Source organism: Papaver somniferum, chromosome 9 (genome assembly GCF_003573695.1).
Source record: "Papaver somniferum cultivar HN1 chromosome 9, ASM357369v1, whole genome shotgun sequence".
Lineage (NCBI taxonomy): Eukaryota > Viridiplantae > Streptophyta > Magnoliopsida > Ranunculales > Papaveraceae > Papaver > Papaver somniferum.
Window position 1 is genome coordinate 8,373,889 of NC_039366.1, and position 16,581 is coordinate 8,390,469.

At 38.4% G+C, this 16,581-nt stretch overlaps 1 protein-coding gene and 2 long non-coding RNA genes across 5 annotated transcripts; 1 reads left to right on the forward strand and 2 right to left on the reverse strand.

Annotated features, from left to right (window-relative positions):
- Positions 1–4,939: 4,939 nt before the first annotated feature.
- On the forward strand, positions 4,940–7,527 carry LOC113311300. The gene is made up of 3 exons (XM_026560138.1): positions 4,940–5,173; positions 5,315–6,266; positions 6,491–7,527. The coding sequence occupies exons 1-3, from the start codon at positions 4,940–4,942 to the stop codon at positions 7,525–7,527; spliced, it is 2,223 nt and encodes a 740-aa protein (XP_026415923.1).
- A 3,833-nt stretch (positions 7,528–11,360) lies between these two features.
- On the reverse strand, positions 11,361–13,103 carry LOC113308149. Of its 3 annotated transcripts, none has more exons than XR_003339529.1 (3): positions 12,200–13,103; positions 11,999–12,094; positions 11,361–11,698 (listed from the first exon to the last, which is right to left on the reverse strand). It is a non-coding gene; the product is annotated as an uncharacterized LOC113308149 (long non-coding RNA). The 3 variants fall into 3 exon arrangements; XR_003339530.1 differs by lacking the exon at positions 11,361–11,698 and adding an exon at positions 11,798–11,885; XR_003339528.1 differs by having other exon boundaries at positions 11,361–12,094.
- A 744-nt stretch (positions 13,104–13,847) lies between these two features.
- Positions 13,848–15,304, reverse strand: LOC113308150. Its single transcript, XR_003339531.1, has 4 exons — positions 15,239–15,304; positions 15,051–15,135; positions 14,004–14,338; positions 13,848–13,880 (listed from the first exon to the last, which is right to left on the reverse strand). It is a non-coding gene; the product is annotated as an uncharacterized LOC113308150 (long non-coding RNA).
- Between the last annotated feature and the right edge of the window lie 1,277 nt (positions 15,305–16,581).

Here is a 16,581-nt window from a genome sequence, read left to right on the forward strand (position 1 = left end):
TTGTGTAGTTACATAAGATCTCATAACAATTGAACAACTCTTTAACTAGTTCATTTGAGTCAACTGAACTAGTTATGGTGAAAAAGAACAAGGTTAATATGAAATGCTCATATGGTTAACCTTTTGGGTTACTATGTTGAACCAACATACACGTACATGTTTGGGCATGGTTTTCACAAACCCAGTAAACGTATATCTCAAGTGTGTGTGACAAGCTAAGTTTTCGATCTAACGGTTAAGAAATATTAGCTTGAATCTAAATCAGGTTTTTATCTAACGGTGAATAAGGATTGCTTTATACCTAATGCAAAACCCTGATTTGAAGGCTATATAAAGGAGACATCTAGCATTGTGCAAAACTAATCCCCACACGTATGTGTGATACTAGTGCGCTCGCTAGAGTCGATTCTCCATTAACCTTTGGTTTTCTTCTCTAAAACCAGGTTAACGACTTAAAGACTTCATTGGGATTGTGAAGCCAGACCGATACTACTTTTATCGTAGTTGTGTGATCTGATCTTGCATCTTCTATCGTACGAGTACAATCGATTGATTGGATTGAGATCGTGAGAGTTCTCCGATAGGCAAGATAAAGAAGTCACAAACATCTTCGTCTCACTGTTTGTGATTCCTCGACAAACCGCATGTGTATTCAGGAAGGATTGTAGAGAGGTTATTGATTAATCTAGGTTGTTCTTCGGGAATATAAGACCGGATTATCAATTGGTTCCTGTTCACCTTGATTTTATATCTTAAGACGGAACAAAACCTAGGGTTTATCTGTGGGAGACAGATTTATCCTTTGATAGACTTTTCTGTGTGAGACAGATCTGTTTATTATCAAGTCTGTGATTTTGGGTTGCAGCAACTCTTGGTTGTGGGTGAGATCAGATAAGGGAGTCAAGTGCGTAGTATCCTGCTGGGATCAGAGACGTAGGAGTACAACTGTACCTTGGATCGGTGGGAGAATGATTGGGGTTCAACTATAGTCCAGTCTGAAGTTAGCTTGGAGTAGGCTAGTGTTTGTAGCGGCTTAATACAGTGTGTATTCAATCTGGACTAGGTCCCGGGGTTTTCTGCATTTGCGGTTTCCTCGTTAACAAAATTTCTGGTGTCTGTGTTATTTCTTTTCCGCATTATATTTTATACAATTGAAATAATACAGGTTGTGCGTTTGTGATCATCAATTGGAAATCCAACCTTTGGTTGTTGATTGATATTGATTGATCCTTGGACATTGGTCTCTGGTACTGTCCAAGTTATTCCTTGTATTTGATAAAGACTCGCTATTGTTTTTAGCTTGAGTAAAAATCAAATCAAGAGAGAGATATTAACTCCTTGAGATACTTTTATCTAGATTGAGTCTGACTGTCTAGTTGATTCTCTAGCAAAGTATTTCGGAGTTAGTCCATACAGATTGCTAAGCGAAATATTGGGTGGTGTTGTTAGACCCCCGCTTTTTCAGTTCCGATGTTGACGTCCTTGGTCGGTTCAACTGATGTGAACTTAGGCTTTGGTTCCCCTAAGAGAGGAACGTTCTTTGATTGCTATTTGGCAGGCTCTTCATTGTCCTTCGATCCTGAGCCGCTGGCTTCATTAGTTAGGATGACATTACCCTTCGTCAGAGTCTTTCTTCAAGGTATATATCAATTGCTTTGTCCTTGGCCTCTGCCCTGTCCTTACTTTTTCGGGTCTTTTGTCGCTCCTCCTGTTAGGCGATGATTTGGTTCTGGATAGTTTGGCATTCTCGTGCAGATACCTGATCCCCTTAGATTTCCATTTCCCCTTCGGGATTTGGGAACCTAAGGTATTGGTGATAGGTTGCGGCCACACCTTTGAGTTTATGGACCCATCACCGACCACTAATGGCATTGTAGGGGTATGATGCGTCCATTACGCTGAATCTGTTACTGACTTTCATCGGTACTTCTTTAACTTCTAAGGTAATGTCACCTAGCGGCTTTATCGCAACTCCGTTGAATCCGTAGATAGTGTAGTAAGAAGACATCAGTTTTTCATCCTTCAATTTCATCCGTTTGAAGTGTCATAGAATAAGACATTGACCGACATCAGCAGAAAAAATCAGAGGCGTGTTCATCCATTCTTCGTGCTCGTTCACCTCCTCTCCATCAATTTTATACAACTCGCAGTAGTACTCGAACTGTTTCCTTAATCTTTTCCCGATTTGATCAGTTAGTGCTGGATCGCTGGGCTCCGAGCAGGAAATACCGTTGATTGTTCGGTCATTCTCTGGTAGCTGGACTTGCTTGTTCCGATTTACGTTTACTTCAGGTTCTGACTTCTGAATGTACTACTTGAGTTCGCCAGCATCGATTAGTTTCTGGATCATTATCTTAAGATTCTTGCATTTCTCAGTTTGGTGGCCATTGAAGCAGTGGTACTCGCAATAGTCTTTTGACTTCTCAGATCTTGGCGGCTGCTGTCCCTTGGACCACGGAAATTCGAGATTTTCCCGATCCTTGATATCTCTGAGGATCCATACGTAGCTGGTATTCAGCTTCGTGTAAACTTGATCTTCAAATCTTCGATCATTACGACGATGGTCATCCCTTCATCCTTTTTATCTTCGTTCTATCGCTCGGTCGAGTTTGCTCTCTTTGACCCGCTGGCATGTTCGAATGAATTAGTTCGATGTGACTTCTGGGTTTGATCTCTAGGATTCTCCCGTTGGATTTCTTCTAACCTGGCATGTCTCTCAATGATTATTCGAAGATCCCCCTCGGTGGTAGGATTATTGTTGTGAATCTCGACGAATAATGGACTTAATATGTCCATCCCCATTTGTAACAATTGATGCTGACCACTGGACCTACATTCTCTATTGATTGACATATCTTGTTCCACTGGTCAGTGTACTCTCTGATAGTTTCTTTGAATGCAACTGCTAGCGAGAAGAATTTGTCCATGTCGGCGTTGACAGCCTTGTTGTACATGTAGGTCTCCAAGAATACCTCTGTGAGCCGTCCATAAGAATCAATAGAGTTTGGGGGAAGGTTATCGAACCGGGACAATCCCGATCCTTTAAGGCTCGATGGGAAGTAGCTGCACAGAACGACGTCGTCTCGCTCCCATCTGGCCATCATTCGGTTGTAGTAACGAAGGTGGGCCGCCAGATCGTTAGAACCATCATAACATTCAAAATCAGGGATCAGACACTTCAAGGGAATGAGTGCTCTCGGTAGGTGGGGAACCAGGAAGTGTTCATCCATGGCAAGGAAGTGTTCATCCCACAACCCCGCTTGCTTGGATTTTCGCGTTTGGCTATCATAGTAATCTGAGGATCGTGGCACATAGTCAGGATCGGTATGATCACTTCTGTGGGAAGGACGTCGGTCTAATGGTTCCGAATTTCGCTGATTGGCTATGACCATCCTTCGGTATTGATTGGGCACCGGGGCCTTGGAATTAACTTCGTCTTGTATAGCATGGACAGCCGCTGACCTTGCATCTGATGCCATCCTTTCCTTGAGTTATTGATTCTCTCGCGCTAGCAGCGCTAATACATCCATGTAAACCTTCTGGCTTCGTTTCATTTCCTCTAGCTCCTTAACCAGATGGATTGATGGATTAGATCCTTGGTTTGGGGTTCTTGCTTGCCATGCAATCACAACGGAGGTTCGGTCATCATCTATGGTTTGGATCAATGGTACAGGAGGATCCTCTGCTGGTCCTGGTAGTATCGTCGGCTGGATGACTCCCGTAGGAACGTGGCCGGATACTTGGTGCGTTGTGTTTGGCAGCAATAACGACTGATTCTGGTCATAGCATCCCGTACAGGGGCTGCTGCATCATGGAGTCTTCAACGTCGACCTCTCGTTGTCCCGCCGCTCTTTCTGCCACAGCTGCTTTCACTGCGTTTATCTTGGCCGTCTTCGCCTTTGCCGGTGCTGCCTTAATTGCGGCTGCTTTTGTGGATGCCGCTGCTATCGATTCTGCATCGACAAGATTGACGTTTTCTACCACATCAGGATCTTTGCTAGTAGTAGCTTTGAGATTTTCACCCTTCTGTTTGCTTCACGTCATAAAAGGTGTAGTCCTTGGCGTCTCCTTTGACGATGCTTTTGCTTTTCCAATGTCTTTCGTCTTATCCATGTCCTGCAAAAGTAAAACCGTTGACAAGGAACATATTTCCGCAATATTTCGTTAGTTAGCATCACGATGGTATGACAGGTAAAACCATAAACTTCACTCGATCGTATTGAATAAAGAAGATCCACGGTGACTAAAAGAAAATGGATCGGGAATTTTAAACGAACCCAAGATAATGTGGGATCATAAAACAAAATACAAATTCGGGGACTTCCGTGGATCAAAAATCGAAACAATTGACAAAAAATAGGTAGATCCGCCGGTTTTTACCAGACAGCTTCCCTCCTCAGTTAATGATTGGGAATATGGTGGACTATGTACATCTTTCTGCGAAAACCTTATATCCTTCAAAGAACCTGATGTAGTACATCTTTCTCTGTATCATTAATGATTGTTGACCCCTTCTTCTGTATCAACTGTAACAGTTGACCTCATGCTTTTGGATCAACTATGACTGTTGATCCATTACGTCAGTTTAAGTTAGTTTGCTTCGCAAGTATTTCCTTTTCTAGTTTTCGTCAAACTCTTTCCTTTAATCAGTTCATGTAAGTCTATATAAAGACTGGAACTCTTGTTTACAAGACACATCTTATTATCATATTATTATCAAGTTTGTTTATCAATCTTTTGTCTTAGAATCTTGATCCTAGAATCAGTTTTCTATTAAGTTTCTGACGAAACTTAAACCTATCCCTGTTACCCCTGTTCTGTGCTATACTAGTTGGTATCATATATAGAGTTTTTAGATTTTTATCTAGAAACAGATCCTTTCCACAGCTTCCGCAACAACTCAAAACCCTAAATTTTCACCCACCTACCTTTCGTTACAATGGGAGACAAGTTAACACCAACTGAAATTGATTCCATTGTCACAGCACTTGAAACCAAGCTCAGCGCAGCACTTGAAACCAAGCTCGGCAACAAAATTGAAACGTCTTTTAGTTCCTTAGAAACCAATTTTGCTACCAAGCTTGATTCAACTACAAATTCTCTAAAATCTGCACTTGCTATGCATGGAGATTGTTTAGACAAATTATGGAAACATGCTGGTTTTGGTGACTTGGTGATGCCTAAATTAACCGATGATACATAAGGGGACCAAAGCTCTGGCGAAAAAGAAGAAGATGAAACCAAAAAAGATAAACCTTCTTTTACTCAGAATGATAATATTCCTGAGAATATTTCCCATACCCTTTACCACAAGGAACCCTTGGAAGGTTATGTTAACAAAAAAAAGATTACCATACCCCTCAACTATGATGAAGATGACAAAGCTGAAGAACTCAAAGAGCAACAATGGGTTGATGAAAAACGATTAAAATCTGGTATGAATCCTTATGGAACTTTACCAGAATATAAGTTGAAGGCTGATATACCTAGTTTTCATGGTGGTTTACATATTGAAGACTTGCTGGATTGGTTTTATGAAGTCGATTCCTTTTTCACTTTCATGGAAGTTCCTGAATCTTCTCAAGTTAAACTGGTAGCTTATAAATTAAAAGGTGGAGCTGCAGCTTGGTGGGAAAAACTCGGTGAAGATCGACGTAATGCTTATAAACCTCCTACACGTACATGGCAAAGAATGAGACAATTATTAAGAGATAAATTCTTACCTAGAGATTATATGCAACAACTTTTTATTAAGCTCCAGGACTGTCGACAAGGGGCCATATTAGTTGAAGAATACGTTGATGAGTTCTATGCTTTAGTTGCTCGTAACCAATTGAATGAAACTGAAGAGCAATTAGTTGCACGTTTTATAGCTGGTTTGAATAATTTAATTCAACAGGGACTGACGCAGTCCGTGTTTACAATGGTTGAAGCCATCCAAAAAGCTATTAGAGTTGAAAGGCGTGTACTCAGTACCTCTAGACAAGCAACTCCACGTCAAGCTCGTTATCAACACTTTTCTAAAACTGCCAGACCATATAATTATTTTTATGGTTACCAAGCTAAAAAGGGATCAACAGTCGTTGTTGACCCATCCTCACAGGGATCAACTGTCTTTGTTGATCCACATGACAGAAGTGCAAACCAACCATATCAGCAACAACAACCTACTTCTGTTCCTTCAGAACCTGCTCCTACAATGCATATCTCATATGCTAAGCCACCTCAGCCTCCTCCACAACGAAATTTTGTTCGCAATACTAAAGGTAATCAGTTTCAACAAGATTTTCCACCATTATCTAAACCCTCTAACCCTTATTCAAAATTTCGAGGAGATAAATATAACAAGTGCAACCAAACTGGCCATACTTCTAGTGATTGTCGCAATTCCATGCTTACATTAATGAAACTTCGGACGAAACACAAGAAGAAGAAGCATTAGGAGATGATGAATTATTTTATCTTCAAGAACATGAGACTTATGATGCAGATTTCCTTGGGATGATTCGACCAGTTTTAATCACTGAACCATGTCCTACTCAGAGACATAATATTTTCAGATCTCATTGTTTCATTGAAGAGAAGCTTTGCACTATGATCATTGACAGTGGAAGTACGGAAAACTATGTTTCTGCAAAGTTAGTTGAGAAACTTGGTTTACCTGTTACTCTTCATCCAAAACCGTATTTAGTTGGATGGATAAACATCTCTTCCACTCAGCAAATTAATCATCAATGTTTGGTGAAGTTTTCTTTCCCTGGGTATTCAGATTATGTTTTGTGTGATGTTATTAACATGACTGCAGAAAATTTATTATTGGGAAGACCATGGCATTATGATATTCGTGTTGTTCATAACTGCTATGAGAATACTTATACCTTTGTTCATGAAGGGTTTACTAAAGTTCTATGGCCTTTACAATCTTCTAATTCAGTCAAGGAACCATCAGATAAGAAGACAAATCCACTAGTTGCTACTGTTGTTCATTCTTTACAACCAAATCATTCTTTGAGTTCTCATGAAGCTGATAAACCAATGGTGGACATTCCATACAAGGTACAACCTTTATTATCTTCTTTCAATGACTTATTTCCTAATGAATTACCCAATGTTTTGCCTCTATTAAGAGATCTACAACATCAGATAGACTTTATACCTGGAACTTATATTCCTAATCAACCTCATTATAGGTTAAGTCCTAAAGAATATGAGATTTTACAAGGTCAAGTTGATGATTTGTTACAAAAAGGTTTGGTAAGACTTAGCAAAAGTCCTTGTGCTAGCCCAGCCTTTTTAGTAGACAAAAAGGATGGTGGACATCGTATGTGTATAGACTGTAGAGCATTAAACAGAGTTACTATACCATATAGGTTTCCCATACCAAGAATTGATGACATGATAGATATGCTTTCGGGTGCTAAAGTGTTTACAAAGCTTGATTTACGTAGTGGATATCATCAAATACGTATTCGAGAAGGTGATGAATGGAAAACAGCTTTCAAAAAAAAAGAAGGTTTATATGAGTAGTTAGTCATGCCTTTTGGATTATCTAATGCTCCTAGTACTTTTATCCGCCTCATGAATCAAGTCCTTCAACCTTTTCTTGGAAAGTTTGTCATTGTATATTTTGATGACATACTGATTTTTAGCAACAATGAAGAAGATCATATTTCACATTTATCTCAAGTCTTTCAGGCACTGCAGGACAATGTTTTGTATGTGAATCTAAAGAGGTGCACTTTCTTTACAAACAAGGTTACTTTCTTGGGATATGTTGTGTCGGATACTGGTATTTCTGTGGATGATTCTAAAGTTAAGGCAATTGTGGATTGGCCTACTCCAACATCTATTCGTGAAGTAAGAAGTTTTCATGGGTTAGCTTCTTTCTATAGAAGATTTGTGAGAAACTTTAGTACCATTGCAGCTGGTTTGACAGATTGTTTGAAGTGTGATACTTTTGAGTGGACTGAAGAAGCAGATAAGAGCTTTAATCTTCTTAAGGAAAAATTGTGCAGTGCACCTGTTCTTGCCATGCCAAATTTTGATAAACCTTTTGAGATTCATTGTGATGCTTCTGTTGTTGGCATTGGTGTTGTGTTATCTCAGGAAGGACATCCAGTTGCATACTATAGTGAAAAGAATTCAGATACAAGGAAGAAGTGGTCTACTTATGAGTTGGAATTAATTTGCTCTTGTTCAAGCTCTTAAGAATTGGCATCCTTATCTTATTCACAGTGAATTTGTTGTCAATACTGATAATCAAGCTCTCAAGTTTTTGAAAACTTCAGCAAAGGTCAATAGGATGCATGATAGATGGTTATCTACTATTAACCAATATACTTTTTCCATTAAACATCAAAGTGGGAAACTTAATCAAGTTGCTGATGCTTTGAGTAGGAGAGCTCATCTTCTGGTTACTCTTAAACATGAGAGTTTAGCCTTTGATTTCTTAAAAGATTTATATAGTGAAGACAAAGAATTTAAGCAACTTTGGGACAAGTGTGGTTCTTCAACAGGAAGTGTTGATGATTTTCTCATTCAAGAAGGGTTTCTCTTTAAAGGAAATCGTTTATGTATTCCACAATGTTCCTACGTCTTCATCTCATCCAAGAATTACATGGCAGTGGCCTTGGTGGACATTTTGGACGTGATAAAACAATAGCTTTGGTTGAAGAACGTTATTTTTGGCCTTCTATTAAAAGAGATGTTCAAAAGTACGTACAAAAATGCATGGTTTGTCAACAGTCTAAAGGTAATATTCAAAACACTGGCTTGTATACTCCTCTACCAATTCCTGAAGCTCCTTGGGTGGATATTAGCATGGATTTCGTGCTTGGTTTACCACGTACTGTGAGGGGGAATGATTCTATTATGGTAGTTGTTGATCGTTACTCAAAGATGGCTCACTTCATAGCATGTAAGAAAACAACTGATGCATCCAATGTTGCCTATTTATTTTTCAAAGAAGTAGTACGTTTGCATGGAATTCCCAAAATAATTACTTCTGATCGAGACACTAAATTTTTGAGCTACTTTTGGAAGTCTTTATGGATGCGTTTGGGTACTAAACTTCAATTTAGTACAACTGCTCACCCTCAAACAGATGGACAAACTGAAGTGGTCAATCGATCTTTAGGAAATCTGATTAGAGCCAAGGTTATTGGAGGAAAAGAGAAGCAATGGGATAATCTCCTTTCACATATGGAATTTGCTTATAACACTTCAGTTAATCGATCTACAGGTAAGACACCTTTTCAGATTGTTTATTCTAAGGTTCCTAATCATATTTTAGATTTGTTAGTACTTCCCAAGCTGTGTAAATCAAATGCTAAGGCAGATAACTTTGTTGAGAAAGCTTCACTCATACATCAAGAGGTACAGTCAAAGCTTGCAGATTCTAACAACAAGTACAAGGACGATGCCAATCAGCATAGAAGACTTAAAACTTTTGGTGAAGGAGAATTGGTTATGATTCGTCTCAGAAAAGAAAGATTTCCTAGTGGTACTTATAACAAGACCAAGATGAAGAAATATGGACCATTCAAGATTTTGAAGAAAATCAGTGACAATGCTTATGTTATTGGTCTTCCATCGACTTGGAACATCTCTAATATCTTCAATGTGCAAGAAATATTCAAATTCCATGGAGAGAATGAAGTTCTTTCTATACTTTAACTCGAGGGCGAGTTTCTTTCAAGAAGGGGGACTGATGTAGTACATCTTTCTTTATATCAATAATGATTGTTGATCCCTTTCTTCTGTATCAACTGTAACAGTTGACCTCATGCTTTTGGATCAATTATGACTGTTGATCCATTACGTCAGTTTAAGTTAGTTTGCTTCGCAAGTATTTCCTTTTCTAGTTTTCGTCAAACTCTTTCCTTTAATCAGTTCATGTAAGTCTATATAAAGGCTGGAACTCTTGTTTACAAGACACATCTTATTATCAATAGTATTATCAAGTTTGTTTATCAATCTTTTGTCTTAGAATCTTGATCCTAGAATCAGTTTTCTATTAAGTTTCTGACGAAACTTAAACCTATCCCTGTTATCCCTGTTTTGTGCTACATTAGAACCAGATAAGAAGTAACTCATCCAGCATTCAACCGGAAGCTGATTAGAAGGATCTTTCTTTCGGACAACTGAATCGACAGGGAATAACTTATTTGGTTAGTACTTCTTATAGAGTTGAATAATTGAGGTGCATTTCTAAACTGCATGGTTTTAGCAAGTGAGTTTGGTGTTTGGTAGTTTATTATTGAGACTGTTAAGTATTAATATTTTCTAAGCATCATTTTCATGATGCATTGGTATGTTGGTTTGATTACATCCTAATGCATTGTTTTGAATGGAATAAGTTTTATTTTGAATTTATTTTGTTACATGCATTGTGGCTATATGGAATTACTTCTTTTGCTCCTAGTACTTCCTCCTCTATTTGTAAGTACAGTGGCGCCTCCTTGTTGTTTGTAAGTGCCGTAATGAGGGAAGCACAATAGCAACTCTTGATTCTAATGTGCAGTAGCAACTCTTCATTTTCTTACCAGTGACTGAAAAGCCTGGACTTTATTCACTCTGAATAAAAGGCGAAATTCTTAGAATGTCATGTCCATTGTAAATGTGCTTCTTATGGTTTTTGAAGTTATGACTAGATTTTTGGATTAATGATTTCTATTGTTGAGTGGTGCTGAGATTAGTAGAGGAATGAAATAGAGAAGACTGAAAAGACGATTACTAATATGCAACAGAAACTACGAAAACTGAAAACAGTTGAAGACAGATCTTTCTCCATGAGAATGAATGTCAAGGAAAAGATTAGATTATTCCTAAACATAAAAATTAACGGGGGTGGGGGGGGGTTAAAGCAAAATTATGTTTTGAGAAGTTTTGATTGCTTCCAAGCACTTGCTGGTGGATTCTGAGGAGAAGCTTGGGCAGTGTAGATTTCTCAATTAAACTTCATCATTTCCATGCAATATTCTATTATTAGGCCAACAGATCTAATTTTGGCTTCAAAACAACACCCCTGGCATCTAAACTCAGTTGTTGGGGTGTCAAGCTCAGAATGCACCATTCATAACAGGCCTGGTGAAGATATACGGTAAGTGAGGCTTAACAATGCCTAATGGGGTAAGGGTTCTTTTACCTTAAAATTGAAGGGATTATAGCGAATGTCCACCTTTTCAGTGTTGTAGCATTTGAAACAAAGAGCCACTATAAGTCTATAAGACTAACCATTCGTATTGTGATAAAGAAAAAAAGTCACAGACGCATTAACCGTCTGTGCTTTTGGCGGCTTTACACTGAACTCAATTTAATTGTTTAAATAAGAAAGAAAAAAAAAATAGAACTTTTCTTAGTTGCAGTAAAATTAAGCTGGCATATCAAATAGGAGACGGTTACAAAAACCAGGTAACCTTCATATCATCATTCTACGGGTGCTCATGATTTGAAAGAACATGACCAAGTTCCATGAGTATTATTGCCAACCCAGTTAGATTGTACCACCATTCTCGTAACAACAAAGGGTGAAGTGCCTTAATAAAAATCCGAAAGTCAAGTGCACCGTGGGTGGCTTTTGTTCTTACTAGAATCTTATGACCAACAGTTCGTAACATGTTTTACATGAATATTGGGAACTTGTCCTGCTTATTCAACTTAATCTACTGATGGCCCAGATTCCTAAATCCATGTATCTCTGCAACACAGATCACAGCATAGTTCATGAACGAATGTTTCAATAACATGCATAAAAAGGCTAATAAAATGGAATTAGATAAAAGGTCACCCTCCCTACCCACTCGCCAACAGGCCTCTTAATCTCAAATACAAGGTCAAGGAAGCCAAGGCAAGCCACTGTGTACCATAGAACTTCTAGTGCACTCCTACAAATTTGGTTATCAGTTCACCATTACTGGATGCCCACATTTCTACATCTAATAGTCTAGTAAAGAAACAAAATAAAAGCTAAACATCAGCTGCTTTGGTCTGAACATACCCTGACAACAACCAGGCAAGCACTCTCTACCAGCCACCGGCATCCCACATTAAGCAATCCTCCCTAATGAGTGGCATCTGAAAAAGCAGGCAAGACCTGCAAAAACAGAATAAGATATTCTGAAGCTTAACTCAGAATGAATTTTACGCAAGAGTTGGATATATATACTTTTTTATTTGAAATTTGGTAAAGAGTTGCCACCTATTCTAATCCAGACATCCCGTAAAAGCAAACTGATCAGAAGCCAAACAAATAAAATTCCCCGCGAGGCACCAGCATAAAAAGGCAACACCTGCAAAAAACAAAAAATATACTCCGACGCTCAAGTTAGAAACAATTTATGCATAACAATGAAAACATTGAGTTAGAGTTGAGAATGTTTACCTTTTGACCTTGTATAGAGTTAAATACAGATGATTACTTTTTTATTTGCAAAAAAAAATCTACGCCAGATGACAGTTATATGCATGACTCCAAACTCTAACCAGAAAAATGGCGGAAACCATGAATAAGACTGATAGACCTGAATGAGTAGAAGAATCGGCGAGACAGCGAGAAAGAAAGACAATATGATGAAATGAGAAGCGAAAACCCAAATATTGATTATAGAGGAGAGAAAAAGAAGCTCACTAAGCTGTGTTCCGATAGTTGCAGTTGAATTACATAGTATATAATATATTCCGAAGCTGATTTGGTTGGTGAGACGTTCTTCATTTACCACACATCTTTCCAGCCTCTTTCAGTTCACGGAACCGATTGATGCCTGCCTTTGTGACCTTTCAGTTCACGGGACTAAACAGTTGCCTGCCTTTGCCTTAGCAGCCTCACAGTTCACGGAACTGAGGGGTCTGCATTTGGCGTCCGCTCAGTTCACGGAACTGAACGTTGGCTTGGCTTTGCCTTGGCAGCCGCTCAGTTCACGGAACTACGCGGTGGCCTGGATTTGCCTTGTGGTAAATGAAGAATGTCAATACTCAAGGAAACTGAAACTGACGGGAGTGCCTTCTGCGAGCACACATATGGAAAGTTCAATACACAATATTGGATGGCATGACAGATATTAAAGATCAGACTAAGTAAACCAGTGGAAAGCAGCAAAAAGGAGGCAAGTACTCCACAGTAAACATGTTTATTCATCCCTAAGATACAATAAATCGGGACCATTAAACAAGGAAAGAAATACAAAGATCCATGACAAGCACGGCATCAGAGTATCAAGTATCAACAATACCAACATGGCGGAAAATTGAAATTTAAGATAACATCAAGCTCAAGTCATTTTTAACAACTTGAGCAGATTACTTTGTGGGTTCATAAGTCCAATCTATAGACCTAATAACATGTGATGTTGTCTTGCAAATGAGTGCAAATCAATAAAAGTAAATTCTCTACAAGACACACATTAATATGTGCTTGTTAAGAAAAAGAATAAATAAAAAAAACGAAACAGATCTAATAGCTAAGGTCATGAACACAACAACATAGATGAGAGAGGCATGGAAACTATAGCATGACATGAGTAAATGAAGGGATCAACATGCGCATACTAGAGTAAAATAATAACAAGAACCTATTACATTTTTATGAAACGAAGCACAACATATACAAACAAACAAAGATTTGAAGAGACAAAAGGGTAAGATTAGCAAAGCAATCACCTCAAACTTCAAACTAGCTGGAGCTAGAGATTGCTATTCCAGAGACTTATTTTGAAGAAACCCTGTGAAGTTAAAAATAAAATAAAAAATGATCAGATCTGAGATTAGCTGGTAGAAAGAGCAAGAGAATGACATTAATAAGAATACGTTTAGCAGTAATCACCTCAAATTCGATTGACACAGCAAGGGTTTGCTATTCTTTTGCAGCATGAACTCTATCACTTCTGTAAAAACAAAGATAAGAAGAAGCATCTGTGAGATACCGCGGAAGCAGACAGTTTAGTGAAGAATTAAGAAGAGAAAACCCAAATTTTGGTTATAGAGGAGAGAAAGATTGAGAAGCTTACATAGTATATATTCCGAAGCTGCTCTGGTTAGTCAGACATTCTTCATTTAGCACACATCTTTCCAGCCTCTCAGTTCACGGAACCGAGTGGTGCCTGCCTTTGCAACCTTTCAGTTCACGGAACTAAACGGTTGCCTGCCTTTGCCTTAGCAGCCTTACAGTTCACGGAACTGAGGGGTCTGCCTTTGGCGTCCGCTCAGTTCACAGAACTGAGCGTTGGCTTGGCTTTGACTTAGCAGCCGCTCAGTCCACGGAACTGAGCGGTGGCCTGGATTTTCCTTGTAGTAAATGAAGAATGTCAATACATAAGGGATCCGAAATTGACGGGAGTGCCTTCTGCGAGCAAACATAAGGAAAGTTCAATGCATATTGGATGATATGACAGACATTAAAGATGAGCCTAAGTAAATGAGGCAAGTAGTAACATGTAAATTGTTGTATTATTCATCCCTATACTTGTCTATACATAGAGAGAGAGAGAGATGGTAGGTATAGCTCTAAGACACAACAAATCTGAACCATTAAACAAGAAATGAAAAACAAAGAGCCATGACAAGCACGACATCAGACTATCAACAGTACCAACATGGTGGGAAATTGAAATTTGCGATATAACATGAAGCACAAGTAGTCATTTAACAAATTAAATCAATTACTTTGGGGGTTTCATATGTACAATCTTAAGACCTAATAGCATGTGAAATCGTCTAAGAAATTAGTTCAAATCAGGCAAAAGTAAGCAAATAACTGTACAGGACACATGTTAATCAAATTCTTTACCATTCACTCTTATACTCCCATAAGAAAAAGATAAGGAACCAGATCTAATACCTAACAGAGGCCATATTGTATATGTTTTTAAACAAAAAATAAACATAACAAAGATGAGAGAAGCATGACTTGAGAAAATGAAGGAATCAACATGTGGAAACTAGTAAGTATAATAATAACCTAGAACAACAACGTATTAAACTTTTATTAAGAAGGAGAGTACAGAAAATGAAGCAAAATAGTGAAAAACAAAGATTTGAAGAATAACAGTAATCACCATAATCCAAAGTAGCTGGATCTGGTGTTTGCTATGCCATGATTTTGATTTTCAGCAGCAGCAGCAGATTTCACCATATATAACACTGTGAAATGAAGTGAAACGAAGATGAATCATTAGATCTGAAATTTGTTTGGGAGAAAGATGTTGAAAATGAGGTAAATAAGTATAAGATGAGCATTAATCACCTCAGATTTCAAACTCTATCTTTTGATCTTTTGCAGCATCAACTCAATCAATCTATCTCTCTTCTGTAGAAACCGGAACAAAAGAAGGAATCAGTGTGAGAGAAAGAAGAATCAGTGAAAGAGAGAAAACCCCAAAAGAAGAATCAGTGAGCGAGAGAAAGAGTAAAAGTAAGTAAGAGACTAGTCAAAGTCAAAATGTTTACCACCACCCGTGACGTTCTGACGATTTTACCCTTAAGATTTTCCCGCCAATTTTGTACTCTTGAAATTCAAAATGGTCTTGGACATGTGTCCTTGGTTTCACTGGATATTCGAGTGGTCTAATAGTATCAAAGAAAAAACCCATTGTTGCACTGACCCATGTGCATGGACCGTGTACTTTTAGTTTTGTTAGTGCCTCTGAAATGTTTACAAACGGCCGGCGACATATGTTCATTAACTAGTAGTAGCTAAGCTTTCTAACCGTAGTAGTTCAGAAAACAACACGTAATTTCTTCTTAATTTCTCTTAAACTTGTGGAAATTACTTGGCTTTTGATGGGCATTCCATCTGACATCAGTGGAAAAGAAGACCAATTTCTACCGGTACTGGAATTTTTTTATTTATTTATTTTTTTTCTATAAGAAAAACAAAACAGAAAACTAAGAACTAAAGGATAGGAATATCGTCTTGAATACAAGACGAGATACGACAGGGGATTGGAGGAGAACCACCACATGTTAGACTTGTGGGATAAAGCATACTTAGCTAGAGTGTGGGCTACAACATTCCCATCTCTTTTGTTGAAATTAAACTTAATTTCTGTAACTTTCCTTACTTTAACTCTGATTTGGAAAATTAACTCGCGTAATCTCCAAGGAATGTGAGCATTTTCCTCCTTGAGTATCTGGACAACCTTCTCGGCATCACTTTCCATAATAACTCTTCTCATCCCAGCAATCACTGCAAAATCTATCGCTAATAACACAGCCCTTGTTTCGGCTTCAATGGGACTCAACACATCGTGAGAATTGGTTCCACATCCTTTGAAATTTATTCTGGAGTCTCTAGCCACAACTTCCCAACCAGCTTTGAAGTTGTCGAAAGCAGCGTCCACGTTCAATTTGATCCAGTTCTCTTCAGGTAGCCTCCAATCAGCCGCTCTTTCACTAGGATGAGTACTATGCAACTGAATTTCTTCCTCCGGCAGTACAGGCATTGAACAGTTGTACCAAAACATAACTTCCTTGAAAATACTTTGGATTGGGTGACTTTTGCAGTTGAAGAATTTATGGTTTCTGTTTTTCCAAAGAGCCCACATGATACAACTGCCCATTTTATAGACCTCATAATTCCCTTTTTCA